Source organism: Colossoma macropomum, unplaced genomic scaffold (assembly GCF_904425465.1).
Source record: "Colossoma macropomum unplaced genomic scaffold, Colossoma_macropomum, whole genome shotgun sequence".
Classification (NCBI taxonomy): domain Eukaryota; kingdom Metazoa; phylum Chordata; class Actinopteri; order Characiformes; family Serrasalmidae; genus Colossoma; species Colossoma macropomum.
This window is the reverse complement of record NW_023494792.1, coordinates 25,776,492-25,803,492: the sequence shown is the minus strand read 5'-3', so window position 1 is coordinate 25,803,492 and position 27,001 is coordinate 25,776,492. Positions and strand designations below refer to the sequence as shown.

The 27,001-nt window shown below is 40.4% G+C and overlaps 1 protein-coding gene across 1 annotated transcript in view; it reads left to right on the top strand.

The window, feature by feature from the left end:
* Nucleotides 1-27,001, top strand: part of LOC118812040 (CMP-N-acetylneuraminate-beta-galactosamide-alpha-2,3-sialyltransferase 1-like) — a 63,215-nt gene that overhangs the window by 7,868 nt on the left and 28,346 nt on the right. The window contains exon 2 of the mRNA XM_036576718.1: nt 24,317-25,193. Within this exon, the coding sequence (XP_036432611.1) occupies nt 24,921-25,193 (273 nt within the window). The 5' untranslated portion in view covers nt 24,317-24,920. The remainder of the gene's footprint in view (nt 1-24,316; nt 25,194-27,001) is intronic.

Here is a 27,001-nt window from a genome sequence, read left to right as displayed (position 1 = left end):
TGTAAAACTATAAATAAAAAGAAATAAATATTACAGGAGAGGGTGGACAAGAAAAGAATAAAAATATAATGGTATTTATGCGTAGGTTATTATTAGTATTATTATTGGTTATTATTAGTGTTATATTATCAGTGTTTTATATATATATATACATATACAACATTATATATATATATATATACATATACATATACCTTCCTGCACTCTAGTCTAGCTCTAACTCTAATCTGCCACATCTGCTCCAGCCGATTAACTTCCACAGATTTTCTTGACTGGCTGAATCAGATGCATTGGTATTGGGTAAGGGGGTGGAGCTGGATGTTAGGTTGAAGGTTTAGAACTAAACTCTGCAGGGACGTAGATCTCCAGAAAGAGGGTTGGTGACCACTGCATTGGAATTTATAAGCAACCTGCCAGTTGAAGGTGGGTGTGTCCATGAGATGACTCCCTGCCCAGGCCTGGCGTCAAGAGACTCACCAATTATCATGCCTCACTACACCTTCTAGTGTTTGTACACATTTCCACAGCATAGGTAGAAAAAAAACAAATCAAAGTGAACTTAAACTTGGTGCATGCTCCTCTGCTTGCCCCATGTGCCCAGTGTAAATGGCTATCTTGATGACCATATGAATGCATCACACAGTATCATTAATCTAGATGGCTGGTAGCCTAGTGGTAGGGAAGGTGAGCCAACAACTGAAAGGTTGTGTAGCCTTTTACTATAAGGTTGTGGGTTCAAGTCCCAGGGCTGAACCAGGAGTATACCTGGTTATGCCCTTGGGCGAGGCACTAAACCCAGACTGCCTCGGGCAGTGCTGCTCTGCTGGCCACTCTATGCTGATGTACTGGGCATAGTTAGGAAGCGAAATGACAGATTTTCCTTTGTGGATGGATAAAGTACAATAATCACAACGCTGGGATGTGCTGTGGGCAGATTTCCTGAATGGGTGGACGTTTGGTGATTTTGCTGTAAATGTGGCTCTCATGTGGATTCTCTCCTGAATAATATGTGGCTCATTAGCTGTAATATTACAGCACTTCATCATTGCAAGACATTTGTCTCAGTGCACCAGGCCTGTGCACAGACATTGGGGCTGGGGCTCAATGGGGATTAAAGGTAGCATTAAAGTTAATATAATGTCATGTATGTTGCAGTGACTCTTATCAAGAAAGACACTGTAATCATGTAATCAAACGTAGTGCTAAAGGGGAATTCCACTGATATTTCAAAAATTAAGTGGTTAAGATGTGAACAGAGTCATTCAGAGTGGTTTGGTGTGAAATGCTCTGTTCTAGAGTAGAATTGTTCACAGTGGTGGTGATAGGAACCAGACGTCCACCTCTAAAAGCTCCCTCACAGAAAGTTACTACATGAAATGGTTATGAATTCACTGCCTGATGACTGAGACACTGTTTTATGATAGTTTTAAGAGAAGATTTTTTAAAAATACATTGATGGTGGAGAGTGCAGGGCATTATAAGGCAAAAAAGTTGTCACTATTTTACCAACATTAACATTACAGATAAAAACTTTTTTGGTATTTTTGGATGTTAAATAAAATGCCTATATTTGTGTTGTAGACACTGTGACGTCTGGTTCCTATCACCACCACTGTAAAGATCTCTGAATGTGTAAGTTTCTCTATAAAAATTAAGAGTGTGTCATGGCTGTAAAGACGGTCCTACAGATCTGACTGTGTTTATTTCTCATGTTCAGTGTGTGTAATTAATCTATATTATCCTGACCGTGTCTCAGCCTTCAGTGACCTTCAGAGCGCCGGACTGTGTTTAATTAAAGGAGCTCTGAGGGATCAGTCAGAGTAACTCCGAATCAATACAGCATACAGGGTGCCCTTTAATGCAGAGCACAGCTCTCTCTCTCTCTCTCTCTCTCTCTCTCTCTCTCTCACACTCTCTCACACACTCTCTCTCTCTCTCTCGGTTCAGTTCAATTCAAAGCTTTATTGGCATGACTGAGTTAAGGACAGTGTCATCAAAGCACAGTAAAGTTTAAAGCTAAACATAATTAATGAAAGTAACACAGAGTTAATGTTGATAATAACAACATCAGCAGAACAACAATGTTATAAAGATGGTAATAATAAATAATAAACATTATTAATGAGCAGAGCTCTCTCTCTCTCTCTCTCTCTCTCCTCTCTCTCTACTCTCTCTCTCTCTCTCTCTCTCTCTCTCTCTCTCCGTATTGGTGTGAATATTTCAAGTAACAACCAGAAACAGAAGGAAAAAGAAGGAAGAATAAGAAAACAAACAGAATAATAGAACAGTCAGTTATTTACAGTATTTTTAGTATCAAGAAAGAAAGAAAGAAAGAGTGAGGGAGCTGTTTTCTTTATTCTCCATACACGCACACCCTCCTCCTCCACATCACAGCAGCTGTTCCAGCCCTTTGATTAGCACTTTCTCTCTCTCTTTCCTGTTCTCTCTTATTCTCTCTTTCTGTCTCTCTCTATCTCTCTCCCACTCTCACTTTCTCTTTCTCATTCTCTGTCTCTCTCTCTCTCTCTCTCTCTCTTTACTCTGCCCCCTCTCTCTCTCTGTCTGTCTGTCTCTGTCTCTCTCTCTGTCTCTCTCTCACTCTCACTTTCTCTTTCTCATTCTCTCTGTCTCTCTCTCTCTCTTTATTCTGCCCCCTCTCTCTCTCTCTTTCTGTCTGTCTCTCTCTGTCTCTCTCTCACTCTCACTTTCTCTTTCTCATTCTCTCTGTCTATCTCTCTTTATTCTGCCCCTCTCTCTCTCTTTCTCATTCTCTCTGTCTCTCTCTCTCTCTCTTTATTCTGCCCCTCTCTCTCTCTCTTTCTGTCTGTCTGTCTCTGTCTCTCTCTCACTCTCACTTTCTCTTTCTCATTCTCTCTGACTCTCTCTCTCTTGCTCTCTTATTATTCTCTCTCTCTCTCTCTCTCTCTCTCTCTCTCTCTCTCTCTCTCTCTGTCTGTCTCCCTCTCTCACTCTCTTTCTGTCTGTCTGTCTCTTTCTCTCTCTCTGGCTCTCTCTTGCTCTCTTTTTATTCTCTCTATTTCTGTCTCTCTCGCTCTCTCCCCCGCTCTTTTTATTCTCTCTCTCTCTCGCTCTCTTTTTATTCTCTCTATCTCTCTCTCTCTCTCTCTCCGCCTCTCTTTTTATTCTCTCTGTCTCTCTCTCTCTCTTGCTCTCTTATTATTCTCTCTCTCTCTCTCTCTCTCTCTCTCTCTCTCTCTTTTTATTCTCTCTCTCTTGCTCTCTTATTATTCTCTCTCTCTCTCTCTCTCTCTCTCTCTCTCTCTCTCTCTCTCTCTCTGTCTCTCTCTCTCTCTCGTGTAAACAGAGTCTCCTGGCCGTGTTAGTGTAAAAATGTGAAATGTGCTTCTCTTCTTCGTGTATCTGCATTTGAGGGAGGACTGTAATAAAGATGAGTGGGTGACATCACACACCGCCGTGCCGTACTGACGACGTGGAGCTGGTGCTGCGTGAAAGACGGGTGGAGGTAGCTAGAACCAACATGTGTAAATAAATACAAGTGCATTTTGGGAGCGTACTGCTGCCGCATCCAGGCACATCTGACCCTCAGAGTATTTCCAGTAAAAGCTCGCTCTGCCCTCAGATTAGTGCTGTAGCTGCTCTAATGGCTTTTTGTGGCTTTCAGCCTACAGATCTCTCTCTGTCTCTCTCTCTGTCTCTCTCTCTCTCTCTCTCTCTCTCTCTCTCTCCCTCTCTCCCCTGATTTAAGTCACAGACAGACGCCCACACACACTCTATACATGCTTCGAAAATGCTGATTATTTATTTATTTATTTATTTGTCTATCTATCAGTCAATCATCCAGGAGGCCATGATTTCACACCAGTCTGAGACTGTAGAGTCTCTCTCTCTCTTTAGGTCAAGTGATGTGTTATTGTGGTTTATTAGCAGTCTCAGTGTTGATGATTTAGGGCAGACACAGAAACAGTCTGGCTGAATTCCAGTTCTCCCACAGAGAGACACTCAGTGTTTCAGGACAGAGTGATCTGCTCATGTTTGTGTCTGTCATCCTGACACAAACACCTCATTACAGTTCATTAGGGCATTATGAACAGACATGTTCATAAGTCACTCCTTGCAAGTCTGAGTTGAGGCCCGAGTCTCTAAGATGTTTAGTTTCACTGGTGTTTCAGTGCGAGTCAAGTCTAGAGTCTCTGAGGTGAGAGTCCGAGTGAAGTCTTGAGTCTCTGAGGTGAGAGTCTGAGTCGAGTTTCGAGACTATGGTGTTTTAGTTCATATCGAGTCTCGAGTCTCTGATGTGAGAGTCTGAGTCAAGTCTTGAGTCTCTGAAGTGAGATTTGGAGCGGAGTCTTAAGTCTTTGAGATGTGAGTCTGAGTCAAGTCTTGAGTCTCTGGCGTTTCAGTCTGAGTCTTGAGTCTCTGAGGTGCATGTCTGAGTTGAGGTGAGAGATCAAGTAAAGTCTTGAGTCTCTAAGGTTAGAGTCCATGTCGAGTCTCTGAGGTGAGAGTTTGAGTCAAGTCTCAAGTTTCTGGTGTTTCAGTCTGAGTCGAGTCTCGAGTCGCTGAGGTGAGTTTGAAGGTTTGTGTCTGCCATCCTCACACAAACACCTCATTTAATTTCATTAGTCCTAATTTACCGTTCACGAGTCACTCCTTGCAAGTCTGGGTGGTCTCAAATCTCTGAGGTGCGAGTTGGTGTCAAGTCTTGAGGCTCTGAGATGCAAGTCTGAGTCGAGTCTCGAGGCTCTGAGATACAAGTCTGAGTCGAGTCTCAAGTCTCTGAAGTACAAGTCCAAGTCAAGTCTTGAGTCTCTGAGGTGTGAGTGTGAGTCGAGTCTCAAGTTTTTGAGGTGCGAATCCGAGTCAAATCTTGAGTGTCTGAGGTGCGAATCTGAGTCATATCTCGAGTCTCTGAGGTGCGAATCTGAGTCAAATCTCGAGTCTCTGAGATGCAAGTCCAATCAAGTCTCGAGTCTCTGAGGTGCGAGTGTGAGTTGAGTCTTGAGTCTCTGACATGCAAGACTGAGTCGAGTCTCGAGTCTCTGAGATGCAAGTCCAAGCCGAGTCTTAAATCTCTGAGGTGAGAGTCCTGCACCTCAGAGTCATGAGACTTAGCTTGGACTTGCACTCCAGAGACCTGGGTGGAGTCTTCATGAACTTCAAGCTGAAGTGTCTGGTGTGTGAATGTGAGTTGAGTCTTGAGTCTTTGAGGTTCAAGTCTTAATCAAGTCTCGAGTCTCTGAGGTGCGGGTCTGAGTCGAGTCTCTTGTCTCTCTTGCACCTCTTGGTCTGGCATCTTGGGAGTTTGTTGTTTAGTGGCCTGTGAGCTCCTCTCTAAGCTGCTGGATCTCGTCTCCTGTACATTTTTCTTGGCAAAATCAAGGCACAAACTCTTTTTGGCTTTCAACAGAAGAGGACAGCTGCACCTCAGAGACTCCAGACTCGACTCAGACTTGCACCTCAGACTCAACTCAGACTCGCACGTCAGAGACTCAACTCAATCTCTCACCTCGACTTAGACTCGCACCTCAGAGATTCAAGACTTGACTTAGACTCACACTCCAGAGAATCGACTCAGACTGAAACAACAGAGCCTTGAGACTTGACTCAGACTCTCACTTCAGAGACTCGAGACTCAACTCAGACTCACACCTGAGAAAATCAACTCAGATTGAAACAGCAGAGCCTCATAAAAAGTGTCTGATTGTGTTGTGGCCCAGAACCGTTCTTCAGGACCTTGTTTCTAAGTTCTTACAACTTTCTGACTTGAGTTTTATTGAGGAAACTAAGCCAGAAAGGAGCTGCGTATCCCCCTACCATCTCCTGCCATCTCCTCAGTGTGCAGCAGCTCTGCTCTGAACTCGTCTGACACATTGTCATCCCTCCGTCCTAATGGGGCCCGTGTGGTTTAGTCTGTTTTACAAAATCTCTGCAACTGCCCGAGGCCAAACCACAGTCTCTGCAACTGCCCTCGCTGCTCTCGTCCCGATAAAGCCAGGCAAATGCAGCAGCGCCTTTTTGTTCTTCCTCCTTCCCTCCACAAGGCTTCCATTCGTGTTTACTTACATTTAACTTTGTTTTTCTTTAAAACAACAAAAGGCACTTTTGTTCATTCTCTGTTTCCAAAAAAAACGCAGTGAATGGAGGGCATTGTTTGCCTGTGAATCTGGTGGTTTGCATCCGAATGCAGATTTGTTTTTTTTGCTTTTTGTCCTCTCTTTGTCTTTTGTGCCTGTTTTGACTATTGTTAATTCTCTCTATTCGTGCGAAAGAAAGCTCAGCCGCATGAATCATTACAAACCATGCGTCACCAAAGATTGACTGCTTTCTAAATATTAATGTCGGCTCCTTCTGCGACGATCAGACGTCTGAAAAATCCGCTCTGAACGAGGAGTCTGTTCGCTCCCGAGGGGGGACTTTGACAGCGAGTGCCAGAGAGAGCAGAACCTGGAAAAGTAGCAGCAAAGCATCGCTAACAGAAGTGTAGAAATAACATTTTTAGAACTGTGAAAAAATAGATCCCAAACCTGCACACCTGCACCTGTCATGTCGTTTTGTCAGCGTGTGTTATTCTGAATGCATGAGGATGAACCGTTTCCGTTTTTAGCCTTGTCAGCTTGGGAATTAGTCGTTATAATGATGATTTACCCATCAGTCTGCTGTAATTACATGGCAACAATAAAAAATACATGTTGCAGCTTTGGTGGAATGATTTTCCCTTTTCAGTTCTACCTCTTTTACAATATTGCCTGAGTTTACATGATTCAAATGTGTCAGTTGCATGTGAATAAAATATGCGACAGCAACACAGTTCTTGCTGAAAGACAGCAATTGTGTTATCTAAAATTTTATTCATGTGCAACAGATTCATTTGAATTATGAAAATTCAAAGCAGTTAAACTGGTTTGATAAAAGCCACAGGGCTGAAAAGGAGAGATGGAAAATGAAAGTGGTGCATGTTTCCATTAGGGGAAGACCTTATGAATATATGATATAACAACACTTGAGAATATGATGTGTATCACCATATTTAGCTTTTCTAAGATTTGGTGAGCTATAAAAGAAGAAGCCCTAGCCAAGCAACATTTAACACACTCAGTATGAATACAATGATTTTGTGTGGTTAGTTTTGCTGGTGCTGTGTGGTTAGTTTGGCTGGTATTATGTGGTGAGTTTGGCTGGTATTATTTGGTTAGTTTAGCTGGCATTATGTGGTTAGTTTAGCTGGCATTATGTGGTTAGTTCGGCTGGTGTAGGTTAGTTCGCCTGGTGCTGGGTGGTTAATTTGGCCGGTATTGCATTGTTATTTTGATCGATTCTGCGTGGTTAGTTTAGCTGGCATTATGTGGTTAGTTCGGCTGGCTCTGTGTGATTAGCTTGGCTGGCTCTGCACGGTTAGTTGGGCCAGCTCTATTTTGCTTGGCTCCGCGTGGTTAACTTGGCCAGCTCTGCATGGTTAGTTTGGCTGGTGCTATGTGGTTAGTTTGGCCAGCTCTGTGAGGTTAGTTTGCTGGATCTGTGCGGTTAGTTTGGCCAGTGCTGTGTGATTAGTATGGCTGGTGCTGTGTGGTTAGTTTGACTGACTCTGTGTGGTTTGGCTGAGGGCCATACTGCCTGCTCAGTGGCAGAAGACAACATGTGTTAAACGCGTTTCAGCCACCCCACCCACCACCCACACCACTTACTCCTCTTTCACAGCCCCGGGGCTTAGTTTCCCTGTGGACGCAGCAAAGCACAAATCTCCCCCGACAACCATCTGGACTAAACTACAGCCACGGCTGATGAGCCATCCCATAATATTCACTCACAGGCGCTTCACATGGCAGCCGGGCGTTCAGATGGTTTTTGTGTTTATAATGCTGTGGGAACAAAGGAGTGTCTAACATTTAAAACCTCTGTACAACAGACATTTTTCTAAAATACACACACTCTTTCCTCATGAATAAAGATGACCTCAGAACTGTTTCCTTACAGTACAGCGTCAACGAACAGTTAAAGCAGCCGCTGACCAACAACCTTTACCCTAATAACATTACAGCCTATTAGCCCAAGAGAGAAAGAGAGAGAGACTCAGCTCCCCTTTGCATTACAGATATATGGTTAAACATATAGTTTCACCTTAAAAAAATTAACAATTAACAACTATTTATAAAAAGAAATAACAAAAATTGTGAACATAATCTGTAACGTTCATGTGCTTGCATGATGTGATGCATAAGAACAGGAGTCAGAATTTAGCACAACACCTGTTGTCCAGTGGCTGGACACTGTGTTCGGCTACATGATGAAGTTTTGTTCATTTTTACAGTTCACAGTAAGTCATGCTGTGCTCTAAACCACATGGATACGTCCGTGCTACTTCAATGAAGACCTGGATGCAGTTTAAGCAGGTTGAGAGATGTGTTGGAGATGCATTTAGAGATAAGGATTTGGGTGACTATTGACTTCTAGTGTTCTTCTAGTGTTAACACTGTTCTAGTGTTGTAATGTTTACCCAAGCAATCCTTTAACCTCAGCAACAAATGGGTTAGCCTAGATTTCTTTCATTTTTCTAATGAAAGCTGCAGTTTTTGGAGAAGCAGATTCATGTCCCCATATTTGAGCAGGTTGAGAGACGTGTTGGAGATGCATTTAGAGATGAGATTTGGGTGACTATTGACTTCTAGTGTTAGCAACATTAGCAAATGACCTGAAGAAGCAAATTTTGGACTTCAAACTTGTCTCGGCTGACTGTCTGCCTCCGGGGTGAGGAGGAAATTGTATAGATTTGATTTTTCCCACCCAAGCAATCCTCCAACCTCAGCAACAAACAAATTACCTTTGATCTCTTTAATTTTTCTAATAAAAGCTGCAGTGTTTGGAGGCGAGCAGATTAATGTCCCCATAATCACAAAATGGTCATGTTTACATCCTTCTGGTCCCCGCAAAGGGCTAAATACACACTCACAGGAACACACACGCTCTCTCAGAAGTGCTCTTAATGCTGTTTTGGAAAATAAAACCTTGCTAGAAGCGACTGCCTGATCACTGCAGCAGGTTAAGCGACCGTAGCAGGAATGCGAGCGTTTATTTCAGTCGTGCCCCACACAACGGCCTTTTAGCTTCAAAAACTCATTTAGAAACACACTAAAGGAGGAACCGTGTTTGTATGGAGGGGAACAGAAATGGTGTCAGTAACAAGAGATTTACAAACCACTGCTCAGCCTCCACTGACAGCTCTCTGTTTTGATTTGAATTTGATTTGATCAAACTTTCACAAATAATTTCCCAATAATGTAATAACAGCCAGACATGTAATAACATTTTGCACTTAACTTGGTCAAGATGTAATAAAACCCAGTAACGTAATAACTTACCCAATAATGCAATACATGTCTTAGCTGATAATGTACTTATTTAGTTATAAATATGAATGTATTGTTCATGTCTAATGATCCATGTAAAGCCGACTTCCCCCCATATTAAGAGTTCTTGCTTACCGATAGAGAAGTGGTCAGTTCTTCTTGCCACTGCCTGGCCAGTTCTATAAGCTACTTTCTATGGAGCAGCAGTGCACTACACATTTTCTACTAAATAACCATGTGTCCTGCTTATCAAAGAACAAATCGACTGCCTAGTGCTCTTATGTGAAAAGTAATTGCACCTTTTGAAATCTTTAGCCGGAAAAGCTTTTCTGCAGTTATCGACCAGCCTCTCGCCGAACTGTGGAGGGCTGCAGGACTGTTTTAGCTCAGTGACATTTGAGGGTCTTTTTGAGCGCGAACTTTTCATTTCTGGTCTTACAGCAGTGTCTTTAGAGGGGCTCAGGTCTGGATATTGACCAGACCAACTGAAAACTCCACATTTCTTCTCCTTTCTTGAATCAGGGGTCCTTTTCTGAGCAGAACCTCTCCTATATTCAAAGTGTTTCTTATGGTATCAAAGAAAACGTGCATATTTTTGGAGCTTATGGACACCAAATCATGGCAATGCATGAAAATTATGCTCAATTGTTTGTTGAAAAACAGCTCCAGAGCTGGACAATCCAACTACAAAGGTCTAGAAGAGCAGCTCACACCCATAGCTGAACAATCCAACTGTAAAGATCTAGAAGAGCAGCTCACATCCAGAGCTGAACAATCCAACTGTAAAGATCTAAAAAAAAAACAGTTCACAGAGAAGAACAATCTAAATCCAATATCTAGATGAGCAGCTCACATCCAGAGCTGAGCAATCTAACTGTAAAGATCTAGAAGAACAGCTCACATCCAGAGCTGAACAATCGCACTGTAAAGATCTAAAAAATAAAAGCAGTTCACAAAGATGAACAATCTAAATCTAAATATCTAGAAAAGCAGCTCACATCCAGAGCTGAACAGTCCAACTGTAAAGATATAGAAGAACAGTTCATATTCAGAGAGCAGCAATCCAAACCTAAATATCTAGAAAAACAGCTCACATTCGGAGAGGAACAATCCAACTCTAAAGATCTAGAAGAACAGCTCATATTCAGAGAGCAGCAATCCAAACCTAAATATCTAGAAAAACAGCTCACATTCGGAGAGGAACAATCCAACTCTAAAGATCTAGAAGAACAGTCCACATCCAGAGCTGACCAATCCAACTCTGAAGATCTAAAAGAACAATTCACATTCAGAGCTGAACAATCCAACTCTAAAGATCTAGAAGAGCAGCCTGCCTCCAGCACTATACAGTGCAAGTCTGGAGATCTGTAAGGGCCGGTCACCTCAGGCCTCTTTACTTTCCTTTTGCAAAGAACAGCAACTGGCAACAGAGAGTTTCTGCTTGTGAGATTTTATCTTTGAAATGAATTTCCTGCTCAGAAGATTCTCTGTCATTAGGGAAGAAACTCCAGTGTCCACCCACAAACAGACATTCTTTTGGGCAGATAAAAAAGGTTCAAAGGCTTCAAACACGTTACTAAGGTTCTTAAACATTTCAAACGTTAGCATCTGTGCTTACTTGCTGATAAACTACTGTGTGGTGATTAGTCATCACATTTACTGAGAAATTAATTTCAAGCCCTCTGGAACTGGAGCGGTGCTCATCTGTGGAGGAGTGTTCAGGGAGCTAATGAATATTTAGTAGAGCGTTTATGATTGACTAACAGACTCCAGCTAAACAGCTAAGGTAAGCAGTGGAAAGTATGCTGAACATGAGAAGCACGGACGGGTTTCCCAGCAATCGTTTATCTAAACCGAGCAAGAGCAGATAAGACAGAGACAGATACAAAGATTATCTGTTGAAATAATCAGTGAGAGAGAGAAGAGACTCCTATGCACCACTTCTACTGTCCTTTTATCTCTATGCCCTTCTATCACTTCATGTCACCTAAAAAGAAACAGGTTCAAAGGCCTTTTTTAAAGAGTAGAAGCTTCAGTTGTGAGTTTCTGTCAGTTATTGTCCACACAGGGGCGTAGCTAGAACTTTCAGAATGGGGTGGTCAGGTAAGATTTCACTGGGGGGCATTTGTACATAACTAAATCTGTTCATCATTTCCACATAATTAAAATATTACGTTTGTCTTTTGTTATTTTCTTTGCCATATCTTAATTATTTTTGGATATCAAAGCAAATAGAAAACGCACACTCCTATACAGAAACCTGTTAATACAGATTGTACATAAAAAATGAATGAATTCGTTATGTATCCATGGACTTAAATATGTACCTCTGTAATTACATGTTAATTGTAGTGTAATGACATGTTAATAATTGTGTAATTATTGCCCAGTGTAAACTCAAAGATGAAACAGTGTTTCTGTAACATATTTTAATTATTAATGAGGAAATTTCTATCTACATTAAGTCATTTTAATATCAATATTGTCAAATATTTCAGAAAATATTTCATACAGGCAGGCCAGACAGGTTATTCATTTAGGCTACCCTCACTGCAGCTTATACCTGAGTCTGATTATTAGAAAGCTAGCCAGAGGGTAATGTAAATGTACCTTCAAACTTAAAACAGTGGTTTTAAGGTCCAGTTGTGAACCTTAAGTAAGTTTTTTCTAGGTGAAAATATGCATTTGTACCTTTTTATAACCAAATGTTTTAAAACAGAACAATAAAATAAAAGCCTGGAGACGAGGCGGGGTGTGTGGAGTCAGTACAGCTTAGAACATATAATTTCAGTGGATTATGGTACAGTTATGTTCCCTGACTAAAGGTACTGAGATGGACCCTTGAGGGAATCACCCCAGTGACAAGAGGGGTCCTGCCCCAGTGACAGTTTACTACCTTTATATCTGAGAGTTTATAGCCTTATTGATGCTTCATCAATGACACCTGTCTCACTTTCCATAACTGGGGTGGCCATAAGGGCGGCCATGCTTCATTCAAGGGTGACACTGGCCACTTCTGGCCAACCTTGGCTATGCCTGTGTATCCACAGTAATCATGTAGTGCATTATGTAAATTCAATGTTTTTTGCTAAACTGCTGCTTTACTGTGGTCATGTTGGGCCTTTACTGGTAACAAAAAACATGAAGCAGATGTTTTAAAGCAAAATGATGACAATATGGACCCCCAAGACCCCCGACCCCCAACCTTTGCTCTAATCACTGTTGTTTGTTCTGAGACAATGTGGATTAATTTCTAAGGAATTTGCATAGAAACCATTTTGGCCTCTTTCTGAAACCTTCGAAATGACAAAATGAGCCTCCTAAACACGTTTTTTTGAGGAATAAATTGAATATCAAAGAAGTAAAAGGTTTTTATTGATAAAATCCTCCATAAATCAGTCTCTATCAGGTCATTTTGACTCCTTTGAAAAATTTAAAATACCAAGAATCAAACTGAATCTTGACCTCAGCTTAAAAAATCTTATCAAACGTGCAAATATGTGTATCATTACACCCTGATTATTTTAAGTAATGTCATTATTGTGACTCTCACACTTCCTTCTCCTTAAAGATGATGGGAACTATCTCTGATCTAAATTTAAGCGTGTTGTAGGGAGCAGGTTGTGCAGTCGGCATATTTTTCTGCCACTAACAGACTTGCGCTCGTAAAAAAAGCTCCACGAACAGATGTTAATTCGTGTCTCGCCAGATGTGAACCTGCTCTTTTATCTCTCTGGTAAGAAAGCCACACAGTCTGGGCCAAAAACAAAATCTCTCCTCTCCCTGTTTTTTTAGCCGACCTACTTTGGAAGTGGATTTCTTTTGGATCATCTCGAGCCGTTTTGCAGTTAGAGCTGTTTAGTTTGTAGATTGTGTGTTATGTACTCTCGCTAGAGATTAGAGATTAGAGTTCACTTTTGCCGCTGCATGAAACTAAAAATTGAAGGTGCATTTCTGTTGAATCTTAAGTCTCAGTGATAATTAAAAACAGTGCAAGTTATGAATTAGCACTCTTTTGTAACCTATTAAAAATGCAAATTCTAAAATTTCAATTCCTGCCACATTTGTGTTTGTAAGTAGACAAGGAGATATTTTATTATCATTTAAATCTTTTGTCTTGTTTTGTTCCATTTTGCAATTTTTAGTCATTTTTGATATTGAAGCAAAGAAAAAAGTGCACAGTCATGAACAGAAACCTATTAATACAGATTGTAAATGAAAAATTAGCAAATTCATTTTGTATCTATGTAATTAATTTTGCAATCATGTAGTTATATGTTAATAATTGTGTAATTACATGTTAATAATTGTGTGAGTTTAACCTAATGTAAACTTAAAGGCAGAACTGTGCTTTTATAACATATCTAGGCTTATGAAAGGTTTATTTTTCAGTAAATACAGGGACTTCAATGCAAAATAATGGAGCTATTCTTAGGTTACTGAAGTGTGTAACAATACTTTGCTTGTTAAGGGGTTAATACAGATTGTAAATCAAAATTGAGTAAATTCATTATGTAGCTGTGCAATTAATTGTGTATTTCTGTAATTATATGTTAATTAATTATGTAGTAACATGCTAATAATTGTGTAATTACATTATATCATTGTATAATATTAATCACAGGTTTGTAAAGTGATGAAAATCCTATACAATAATGAGTGCTGATTTTATCCCCATGCTGTTTGTCCTCTAAACATTGAAGAGTCTTCATCATAAAAAAAACACCAAGTGTAATATATTTGCATGCAGACAAACTGATTTACTAATCAATATGTACCTCAGTTAGTGAAGGAGTAGCATTCAAAACAACACTTTGCAAACTTTGTGGAAGATGTTTTGACATTCAGACACTGTAGAAGGTGAATTAACAAGCCGAATGAAAAGAGAAAAACACATTACTGCTGCTTCTCAGACTGAAGCAGCATAACTAGCTTCTTCACTGCGAGTCACAGCGCTCGTTCTGCACCACAGATGCTAAACAAACATCATTTAAATGACAAGCTAAGTGCTGAGATATTCTAAATGTATATAGACGCTGTTGAGCTCTGGGTACTCAGAATTGCAAACTGCCTCCCGCAACATCCCTCTCCTAAATACTGTAACTGAATCTCATTTCGCTGGCTAATGAAATGGGTCTCTGCAATTGTTAATGCATTGAATTTTGTATCATATGGAGCTAAATGTAATGAAATGGGGAACCATGTCAGCCTAATGCAGTCAACCTTTTCCACCCCAAAACCCACCTGTTTATATCTATAAAGCATAGCAGCCCACAGAAACACTAAAATCAACTTTGTAAAAAATGTTTTCTTTTTTTTCTTATTTGCCTACACTGAAAACCTTTGAATTAGGGTCAGAAAAAACAAATTTTCAATTTTGCAGTTATTTTTAAAAGACATAACATGTTAAAAAAAAGTGCAGAGATGGCAAAAAGGGAGAAGATAATAAAAATTATGTTTTTATTTATATGTCTCTGTTGGCCCACTACCAGCCTCCTCTTGAGTACAGGCCCGAGGACCACTAGAGGGTGCTTCACGGCCCATAGGTGGTCTGCGGCCCACAGGTTGTGAAACGCTGGCCTAATGCACAACGTGGTTGTTGTGTGTCTTGACGTGATGCTAAACCACTCTACAAATAAAGCCAATGGACATGTTTGTACATGGGAATATTTGATGACAGAGGACTCAAAATAACACATACAGGCTCTGAATCTATGGAACATTAATGTAGAGAGTGAACTGACAGATCTGCTCTCTGATGTCGGAGTGCAGATCTTCATAAACCACTCAAATTTCACTTTCACCCACAGTCATTCTGTTTGAACTGCCGTGGGACCCACTGGAATGTTTACTTACCTGTGATGTTTTAATATTTCAATAATGTAGGTCTTTTTTTCTGAGTCTGTCTGTTAAATTAGTGCTGATAAAATTCATAATGGACACATTTTCTAGAATATATCTATATCACGGTATCAGGTGATATTACAGTTTAGAATGAATAAGGTTCATGAACCCATGCTTACTGAGTTCGCCCATTTTTATGGAATATAAATAAGAGACACTGACAGTAGAATAGGTTGTGCTGAAGAGTCTTTAAACATGACACAGTCACAGGATGTCAGGATGTCACTTTTACCACAAGTTTGTGAATTTTTGTGTTGTTAGATCTGCCTAGGTCAACTAAAAAGTGCTGTTCCTGTGAAAAGGAAGCATCTTTGAGCACAAAGCGGTAGACCACGGAAACTCTCAGAGCGAGGCTGGCAAATGCTGAAGCACGTAGTGCATACGATTTGTCTCTGCTCTATTACTACACTCAATATAGAGTTCCAAACTGCCTCTGGAAGCAGCATCAGCACAGCTGTGCACTGGAAGCTTCATGAAATGGTTTCCATGGCTAAGCAGCTGTACACAAGCCTAAGATCACTATGCGCAATGCCAAGTGTCGGCTGGAGCAGTGAAAACGTGGTCTCTGGAGAGATGAATCACGCTTCACTGTCTGGCAGTCAGATAGACAAATCTGGGTTTGGCAGACGCCAGGAGAACATTACCTACCACAAGTTTGGTGGAGGAGGGATAATGGGCTGGGGCTGTTTCTCAAGGTTTGGGCCCCTTTGTTCCAGTGAAGGGTGATGTTAATGCTACATGTCTGATGTTGTAACATTAGAAGAACCTTTTGTGGTGCTACATAGAACCCTTTTCAAAAAGGTTCTACATAGAACCATACACAGCACATTCTCCATCAATCTGAAGAACACTTTCAGGATACAAAGAACATCTCTTTTAGTGTTTATTGTTCTATATAGAACCATTTTCTTTATTAAAGAACCCTTGAAGATTGTAAGTGTCTATCTATCTATCTATCTATCTATCTATCCCACAATAACCAATGCCCATACAATTTTAAAATCATCAGATTATAAAAGTAGACTCAAAATGCACCTTTTAATGTTATTTGCCTGAACTAATCCTCAATACTTTTTGCGAGTGTTTCAAACCACATCGAGCATCTTTAGATATTATCAGTCTCAAAAAGAAGGTCTGGCTCAATGTTTAGGTCTCAAATGTGAAATCGTTAAATATACAAAAGACAGACACCCTTCATTTACTGTATTTCCTGCTAAAATAGCTATTAATTACAAGTTGTTCCTCAACAGACGCCTCAACTACTAAATGTTTGTTTCACTCTTTGTTATCCACTCTTCACTTTTATTACAGCTTCCATTTTTTCCGGAGACTCACTTTCAGTTTCTCAAAGAAATCTGCACGTTTTTTTTCACACCTCCAAAGTTCAGTTGTAACGACTAAGCAGGTGAGGCTAAATGAACAACTTGTACTGAATGGATTTTTGGACTGGAAATGAAATAAATGAAGGCTGGTCTTTCACATCTCCTACTTTGTAGGTGTTTATTGAGGTTGTTCATGGACTAATATCTCCTGTTCTCATGTTATTGTGAGCTGTATCTCATTAGCCGAGGCCTTAATGTAGAACACTTTGTAGTGTAGCTGTCACTTTAAACTGGTTATATTGGAAAAATGTCCCAGCATTTTGTGGCCAGTGTTTCTTTTTAATTTAATTTTTTTGAGATGGTTTGAAGTATTTTGCAGATTTCAGGCTCTTTCAGACCATTTCATTGCATTCCTGTCACCGTTTTCTCCTCACGATCTCATTCATTCCTGCCTCGCTCGCCCACTCCTGCATCAAAGCTCTTTATTTATTGTGTCGTGATATGAATATTTATTTATTTACTTTTATTGGCTCGTCTTCAGTTCCAGGAGCGAATCAAAAAAGAGCCACAACAAGACATTTTAGTTTAGTTTACAGCTTTAATTCCCTGCAGATCAGTCCATGATTTCAGCAGTTGGGAAGTGCAGTGGCTGTGTTTTTGGCCGTGTTGTTGGGAGGGAGCCCACCGCGGCCCACTGCGCCGTGGAGGCTGAGCGCAGTAATGAAACATGTTTTTTCCTCCTTTATTCTCGTAATCGCGGCAGCAGAAGGTTTTCTCTGCTGAAATTGCTCTCAGAAATCTGACGTGTCTGACCCACAAACGCAGCCATTTCCGCCGCAGCCGGAGCCTCGGCCGTCTGCCGTCTGCCGCTCGCTGCTCTGAAAACTTGATGATGGTTCTTCTGAGCCTGAGATTAAAGCAGAATCTCAACTCCCTCCATCCTTCACTCACAGTCCTCTTCCTCAAATCTGCTCTCTCGCTCTCTCTCTCTCTCACTTTTTTCTGGTTTTACTGTTTCTCTGTCTCTCAACTTTATCTGTCTTCTTATGTACTATCTGTCTGTCTGTCGGTCTGTTGGTCTGTCTATCTGTCTGTCTGTCTGTCTGTCTGCCTGTCTATCTGTCTGTCTGTTAATCTGTCTGTCTACCTGTCTGTCTGTCTGTATGTCTATCTATCTATCTATCTATTTATCTATCTATCTATCTATCTATCTGTCTGTCTGTCTGTCTGTCTATCTATTTATCTGTCTGTCTTTCTATCTATTTATCTATCATTGTATCTGTTTGTCTTCCTAACTATCTGTCTGTCTGTATGTCTATTTATTTAGCTATCTATCTGTCTGTCTGTCTCTGTCTGTCTATCTATCTATCTTTCTATCTTGCTGTCTCTGTCTGTCTGTCTTTCTGTCTATCTATCTATCTATCTATCTATCTATCTATCGATCTATCTGTCTTTCTGTCTATCTATCATTGTATCTATCTGTCTATCTGCCTATCTATCGATCTCTCTCTCCTACTCCCTTTCTATGTTCCTCTCCCACTCTCTGACTTTCTAACTCTCTTTCTGTCTATCTCTCTCTCTCTCTCTCTCTCTCTCTCTCTCTCTCTCTCTCTCTTTGATCAGTGGGTCATTCTCTCTCTCTCTATGTGTTGGAGCTCTGGAGTGTTTGTCAAACGCAGCCGTGACACCATCTGTTCACACACACACACACACACACACACACACACACACACACACACACACACACACTCACACCCTACACTCGCCCCCCTCATTTTTCCTGCTCTGTTCAGCGACTCCCTCCTTTCACCAACACCAATACTCCTCTATCACACAGTCACATACAGACCCCTGTTCTTCCTTAGTGTCAGTGCAGTGTGTGGGGGTCCACAGCCCACCGCATGCAGTAATTAACATGCAGGCGCTCTCCTGGCTGCATGGCTGATGTTACATGCTGTTGACAGTGAAGGTGAACCTGCAGCAGTGCTTTCTGAGCTCTACGCTCAGATACACAGACAGATACGAGCACAGGGACGACAGTCGAACGTCTGCTGTCCTTTACACTGTGTGAAAATGATGAACAACAGAAAAGTCCCAGAATTCATTGGAGAAAAGAATTGTTGCATTGACTTACATTCAAAAGTGATTTTTCCTTCTCCTTTAAAGTTGCCCTTTTGGAGATACAAGGTTTGTCGAGACAGTGATGATATACAGTTGAATGCAAAAGTCTGACAGTGTTTTGTTGATTTCAGTCATTAAGGAACCGTCTAAAAAGTGCATAATGGGGACGTCCTTCTAAGTTTTATTTCAGATGTATTTTGCTAAAAGAATTAATAATCACACCAAATCACTCGTAGTATGTAGTTTGTGTCAAAAGTCTCTAATAAAGTAATAATATACAGTAAAATATCAAAGCATCCATATTGTGTTGCAAATACAAGTAATGAGAATGTATGATTACATGTCACAAGACCTGTCACTGCATACAAGTTGACCCTTAGACAGTGAAAGTGAACAGCCTCTTCTAAGACCTGTGAAGAGTCAGAAGCAAAAGAACAAATCTAGAAGCAAAAAATATATCAGCAAAATTGACAGATAGAAAAAATCGGCTTCCTTTAACTGGAATTTGTACTCAGCTCTCTATACTTCAAGTCATTTTCTATAATTATTTAAATACATGGAAAATATGGTTTGCGCTGTTTGGACGGCCTCTTATTGACTATCAGTAATGTGTGTTTCCGGAAAACTACCTTCAGTGAAATTTAATGAAGGACATCTTCTGAAATATATATGGTTGTGATTTGTTCTCTGAGTGAAAAATGTAGGATTGATCATTTTTTAATATATATTTAATGAGAACTTGAGATAATGGTGAATTTCCAGCGAACGTCCAACATAAAACTAACTTCCCCATGCTATTCATAACATAAAAGGACGCTACATTTTGGTGGAAGGAATTGCTGATATTAAAACAGCTTATTTGATTTACTTTTTCCTTTATTTTGCAGAATTGTTGTAAAAGCCAACAGAACACAGGAGGTTCTAAGGGATATTTTTTCACTTCACACATGGTGCCACATGCAGGCAGTATAAAAGGCTACATTGATTACAGTTTTCCTAAGTCGCTCTGGTGCATTACTCAGAATTGAATTTCTGAAAATTACTTGTCCAGCCTCCACATCCTCTAGTCACTCGTGCACATCATAAAAGCCATTTCTCATTCATTTGAACAAATATAATACATTGGCATAATCATGCAAATGATTTTCTACAACTGTCTGCTGTTTCCTACATTATCAATTACTTTTGTCATGTCAATCGAAACTTATTATACTTGTTCTCTGTTGAATAGTCTATGCTTTAGTTCATTGCAAAAGTCAATACATTCATAAGTGCTGAACCAGTTGTTCTATTAGCCTGTATTGGTAAATATCTCCTGAACTGATGAGTAGTTCTCAGGAGAATCATGGCTTTCACTGATGAAGGGGGAGTGTGTGAAGCTTCAGATTAACCAATCATCAACCAGTTTTCTAAAAATGTCTCATAAACCTTCAGTTGGCAATTTTTTGACAATGGAGGAGCGATAAGGAAATGACCAGTCAGAAAGAAGAAGAGAAGTAAGGATGTGTGGTGGAAGGGTAAGGAGGCAGGAGAAGAAGGGACAGACAAGGCCAAAGACATGGGCACGTTCCCGATGAAATGAGGCCTGAAATTATGGACCATGTTATCAATGATGGCTCTACAATAGCCGAGGTTGGTCAAAGGGTGCACCTGAATGCTGGGAGAATAACTGTGATTGAAACGTTTCATAGAGAGAACAGGTGTACTGTAATACTGTATACTTACTGTAACAATTCATAGTACAGTATTCCACCTGCATGTTACCATATACAGTAAACATCTTTATACAAATGCATACTGTATATATGCTGTAATATGCACACATGTACATATATGTATATCGTCACTGTCAAAAAAAAGTGTATCTCCATTTTTTGCTATTTTTACTTTTCTGTATCATTTGAGCTCAGCAGCTGTCCTTTACACTGTGTGCAAATTTCACGATGAATGGACCTATAGAAATGCTCCAAAATCGCTTAGAAGAAAATGTCTTTCCATTAACTTACACTGAAAGTAAAGAACATTTTTGCCCTCTCCTGTAAAGTTACTATTTTATCAATACTTGTTTTCTTTAGACAGCAAAACCTCATATCTCCATTTTTGTCCTTTTTCAATTTTTGACCTAATTTGAAAACTCATATTGCCCTTTACATTGTGTGCAAATTTTATGAAGAATGGACCAAAAGAAGTGCCCCAAAATTATTTGGACAAAAAATTCTGGTCCCATTGACTTACATTAAAAGTGTGTTTGTTCCTTCTCCTGTTAAGTTACCGTTTTGGAGATTACTCAGTCTTGTATTTTGCATTACAGCATTTTAATTCCCCATACTTTTTAATGCATGTGCAGTTCTTCCTAAGCGGTGTTTCCTTTGTTTATGTTTCTAATTTTGTATGTTCTCCTTTTTACTATGCAATGTTGTGAAACAGTCTTATCTTTCTTTCTGTATCAGTAAATTATAATAGTAAACACATGAATCGGTCATGGTGCAGTGCGGGGAATCATGTGGCGCGGTGTGAAATGGGCTCAGGAGTCTTGCCCAAAGACTTTACTGGTGTAGCATGAAGTGTTTTTCCAAGCGAGGAAATCCAACCCTGGTCTGCTAAATAGAGGGCAGTTAACATTAGCTAGGTTTCACTGTTTATATAGTAAAGGTTTACAGAGTAATAGTCAGGTCAACTGAACAGATGCAGAGCTGTCTTGAGTTACCTTATCTAAAGCCTGAACTATATATTGGTTGGTCAGTAATATCGGTGGACATCGACCCTACTCAGTGGCGTTGCCAGAGTTCCCACTCAGAAGGCAGTTAGATAGTTGTGCCTCTCTGAAGCCAGGTTTCTGTATGTAAAACAGTTGAAAAGCTCATTGTAATATGCAGTAATATGGCCCTACAGCATTATGGTAAACATTCTTGAACTGTGTTGTCTTGGTTTTTGTATAGGAGCGAGGTATACAGTGTTGTGGCACCTCCTAAAAAGACGTCAAGCTAGAAGAGGGGGCTCCTAAATTATCCCTTTATTGTGCTGAATATAAATAGAATCAGCTGAAGGGAGGGATGTTCCAATTATCTCTGCGGCTCTAGAAACAATACCTTGCAAATTATTCTGAGCTTGAATATCCAGATTTTCTTACCAGACGGTAATATGTGAAGTATAAACCCTCTCATTAATGAACAAGTAGAACTTAACCAGTAGCTACAGCAGGATATCCAGGCAGACCCAGCAAGTGCTCCACCTGGTCAATCAGAGATGTGTCCAGAAGCTTCAGAAGCAGTGATTATCACATTAAACACTGTAATGGTTAAGATTGCAGTGCTTTTGGGAAAGTATCCTCAATGCTTTCACACAAAAATACAGCACGATGGCCAGCACTGTTGAACTACTATAGTCTTACGGAGAATTGATAACCGATAAGTTAATAGAGGATTGTACCCAAAAATGATACCGTGGGGGAGGAAAAAACCTTTTGAAAGAGGGACAACCTTCCTATTTGATGCTATGTTGTGTTTTGGGTGGCACTGGGTCTTCTTTTAGCCTCTATTAAGGCTTTTGTTGAGGTGCCTGTTCAAAAAAAAAGAGCTTTTTGCTTAAAGAAATATCCTCCAATCACCAGCTTCACTGGCCTCAGCATTGACTTCATCAGAGTGTCTCGTTGGTAGTGAGGTTAGCTTTCACCACCTTTGAACTTAAGGTCAGTAATGAAAGCACAACAAATACCAATGGCAGCTAATTATAGCTATGAAGACAGCTTGTGTATAACTTCTTGTTACAGTATTAGGAGGGTTTGTGTTAGCTAATGTTACTATTAACTCTGCTCAAGTCATCAAAAAACACCCTGAAACTTCAGGTAATGTTAGCCTCTGCAAGCTGTAGATTAGCAATGAGGAACGATATGATGCTGCTGAAATATTACTTTAACGAAGCCATCAAATAATGAATAAAACAGGACCCAAGACTAACCCCTGGGGAACACCGCAAGTGAAGTATATTTTCCCAGTGTTGCACACATTTTCGGTCTGGCCGCATCCCAGACTGCATACTGCCGCACTAAATAATATGTAAAATAATAGTACACCTCCATTAGTAGGGCCTTTAGTAGTGTAGTTTGTAAAGTCGCCTCACCGTCTAACGTTAATGTTAGTCTTGTCTCAGTCTTGTAACTCTAGAACACTGTTAACCTTGACGTGAATTGGTTTATCGTCTCATTTTAGTGTAATGCCACCAAAGATAAGTAAATTAATGAATAATAAAACCAACACAGGACACAATGTGAATGAGGTTTTTTTTTGGTTGGTTTTTGTTTTTTAAGATTAGCCTTAAGGGCTATTTGGGATTAGTGCCGGTTTACCTCAGGATATCTGTAATGTTTAAAAAATTTAATTTAGTCGTTGTTCCATTTACCCTAACATTTACCTTTCTGTATTAAATGTAAGCAGTGCATCATTAGCATCACCATTAGCCTGAGAATTCACAGTAAACAGTTCACTTCACTGCATAAAATCAAACTTTTTTCTGCAATTTTTACATGTTCTAAGTTGTACACCTGACACAGAACAGTAACGTTACATATTGGCTTGATTTTCACCACAGATAACAATGAGGCTGAAGTCGGCTTCCTATTCGCCAGCTTCTAGTTTGAATGCTCGTTCCACCTTAAATGGTGCATCGGTTACATTCTGGTGCTAATACCTGCTGTGGAATGGGAAAATTCTAACAAGAAGCTGGCAAATAGAAGCTGACTTACTGTTCAATACCTGTTTCTCAGATCAATATACAGAAATAATAGTTTCTCACAAGCCTCTTGAGTCCCCTTCATAACTGTTTTTCAGCAGCTATTCAGCTCTGTGACTTCAGTGGCAGATTCATAGAAGCACAGGTCCCCGCAGTGTCAAACTCGCTCCTACACCCTTTGTTGAAAAAGTAACAGTCTTCAGAGTTGTTCAAAAGACTTTAAATGTACACAAGGCATCAGGTAGACCGTGATAAAGCAAGCTGTAGAGTAATAATGAGGAAAGATGCCATGCAGCTGAAATATTACCCTAAAGATACATAAAATTAATGAATAGAATAGGACCCAGGACTAACCCCTGGGGAACACCACAAGTGAAGTATATTTTCCCAGTGTTGCACACTTTTTCCATCCAGTCAGATGAGCGGAACCATTTTCACTGCCATATCAGTAGTGTCTACGTTTTGTCAATGCTACAAGCTTTTGAGCTCCTCTAGTTTTCATTGTTTTTCTTAAAGACTTTGTTTTCACAGTTTCCTTTGTCTTTGAATGTACTGCCCACAAATATCTAACAGTAATGTTCTTTGTTGCTGTCTCCTGTGTAATGTATTGTTGTAATGTATTGTGTAATGTTGATAAAGACTATAGCCAATAGCATCTAAAGCTGCAATTAGTATAAGACTGCTTAGGCAACCAGAGGTACCTGCCCAATGAAAGTCATTTACAACCTCAAAATATCCAGTGAAAGATTCAGATTCTTCATCTAACCTGATGGTTTCTTACTGCGTCCAGGCAAAACCATCTCTGGCACATACGAGGAGAGTGACCTTCACTGAGGGGATGAAGGAGAGGGAGAGAATGCTGTAGAACATAATTAATTGTGTGAGTTAGTCTAAACCCTCCTTCTGTTTGCCTCCTAGGTGGACAGTTGCGCAGACATGGGCAGACGCCGCGCTGACCCCATTAAGTCAACAGCCTGAGCGGAAAAGGCTGACGCTTCCCTCCATCCTGAAACGCTTGACCCTCCTGCGCTCGCTTCTTCACATTAAGAAGCAGTGATGAATACTGAGACTCTCCAGCGCCAATGAACTCAGCTGACACCCACTCGAAAAGCAGGTTTAATTAAAGCCTCTGCTAAGTTCACTCGTAAGAAATAAGTGTTGAACTCAACTGATTAACCTGGACACTTTATCGCAGAGCTGTCGCAAAGTGCAAGGAGAAAAAACAAACTCAGACTTGACACCTGAAACAGATCATATAGTTTCTGTAATACATTCTGCTGTATTACTATCATCATAGCAAAGCAATGAGTGAGGATGAACTGTGGTACCTGTAAACAAAGGACTTTTAAGAGATCAACGTTTGTTTCCGATGTTTCTGCAACTGTTTTTTGACTTCCATTCGGGAAGCCATCCGTACAATGTGGGTATGTACAGGAGAGCATAGCGTCACACGGTTTTGGTTGAAGAACAAGGCAGAAAGTTTGACTGTTTCCAGCTACTTTGGTAGTTCTCAAGCTTGAAGATGAAGTGCCTGAAGTGGAGGAAGACACGTGCCCTGGGCGTGCTCGTCTGCATCATTTCCTTCTCCACATTTCTCTTCAGCTGCACCCTCCCCGATCCCTCTTTCTTCTTTGGGCGGTCCCTGGCCATCCCAGCGGGACCTTGCGCCTGCCGTAGCTGCATCACGGAGCCAGAAGACGACACCTGGTTCAGCGACAAACTCAACCATTCTGTCCAACCGCTGCTGTCCAGGACAAACGCTGAGATCACTGATGACACCTACAGATGGTGGCAGGTTAGTAAACCTTTTTCTTGTTTGAAACTGTTTCAGGGTTTCCTCCGTCTTGATCCAGACTGTGCTGAAATCTTTGTCCAAGTGCTGCAGATTTTATTATTTTCTTGCTTGAGCGTGCCCACTTCAGCCTCACGAAGGCCTTAGACATGAGCTGATGTAGTAAATCGTCATTAATGTGTTATGCTAGTTTGGCCCTTCAACCTGCCTTTAGTTGTGCAGGCTGAAGCATAGTCTTGCATGATATGGTAATGTCTGGGGACACCCCTGATATTTTTTAGGCAGGAACATAGACTTATTAAGGTGGAAACGAACTAAATGTGAATCCAATCTGAATCCAATGCTTTGTGAAGACAGAGCTGAAAGAAGGGGGTGATGGTGTGCTTGTTAACAGCGTCTGATGAACAACAAGCCTGTTATTAAGCCATGGGTGTAACGTAAGTTAGCATGGCTGAAAAGCCCCTAAGAAACTTCAATTAAGTGTCATGAGAGCAGAGAGAATGTTACACGCAGTGAAAATAAACCACCTCTTGCAAGGGAAAACTACGGAGGCCCTGAAGGGATGTAGTGTGTTTATTTAGGTAAAAGGGACGTGTATTTTTTTTCAGGTAAAAATCTTGTGCGCACCAGATGTTATCAAGTGAGCACCCGATACTATCATGTGAGCACCAAAATGGAAAGTACCCCACCCGATGGAATTGTTTATCTGTTTTGCATAGAGCAAACGTTATCTTTTCACTTGAACTTGAAGACATTTTGTATTTTTTTCTTTTAGTATCTGGTGCTCACCTGATAGTATTGGGTGCTCAGTTGATAGTACTGGGTGCTCATTTGATAGTATCGGGTGCTCACCACATAGTATTGGGTTCTCACCACATGATTTCTGGTGTTTGCTTGATAGTATTGGGTGCTCAGTTGATGGTATCTGGTGCTCACCTGATAGTACTGGGTGCCCACCACATAGTCTCTGGTGCTTACTTGATAGCATCGGGTGCTCACTTGATAGTACTGGGTGCGCACTTGATAGTATCAGGTGCTCACTTGATAGTATTTGGTGCTCACTTGATAGTATCTGGTACGCACCTGAAAGTATCTTCACACCAGATTTTTACCTAAACACAAATACACCATGTCCCTTGAGGGCCTCCGTAAAGAGTTCCATACTACATTATACTTTAGTTCAGTAAAATGCAATAACAGCAGAGTGGAGGTCTAGTTCCCCTCGAGAGCCTCCACTGTAGCAAGAATCTATGAGTAAATATATATATATATATATATATATATATATATATATATATATATATTCCAATATATTCCAATGATTGGAACATGCAGCCACTGCTGCTCTCGCTTGACATTGATTATGAAAATCAGAGACTGTGTGAGGAAATGATGTGATTTTCTTGTTGATTTTCACATGATTTTTACTTTTTGTTGACATGATAGAAATCATAGTACTGGATTTAAATTGAAAGTAATAAATATATATTCTGATGAAGTTTATTTGGTCCATTAATAAGGCTATAACAAAATTTACTGCTTATTAAATGGATGAAATGTGTCTATAACAAACAAGTGTTAAAGGATTAATGATTAGAACAGTCAAAGCTGGCTCCTCCAGGCTGTGGTGGTGAGGTCTCTGCTCGGGCCACCTGTGTGTTTCCTCCGTTTCGCTTCGTTTCGTTATTAAACGGTGAAATCCTGTCGGCTCACTGCAGGACTTCACTTAGAAGCACAAGCCGCTAAATCGGAATTGACTCTTTGGTCTTATTACCCAGAATGCTCCAAGCATGGCACGATTAAATGAAAAG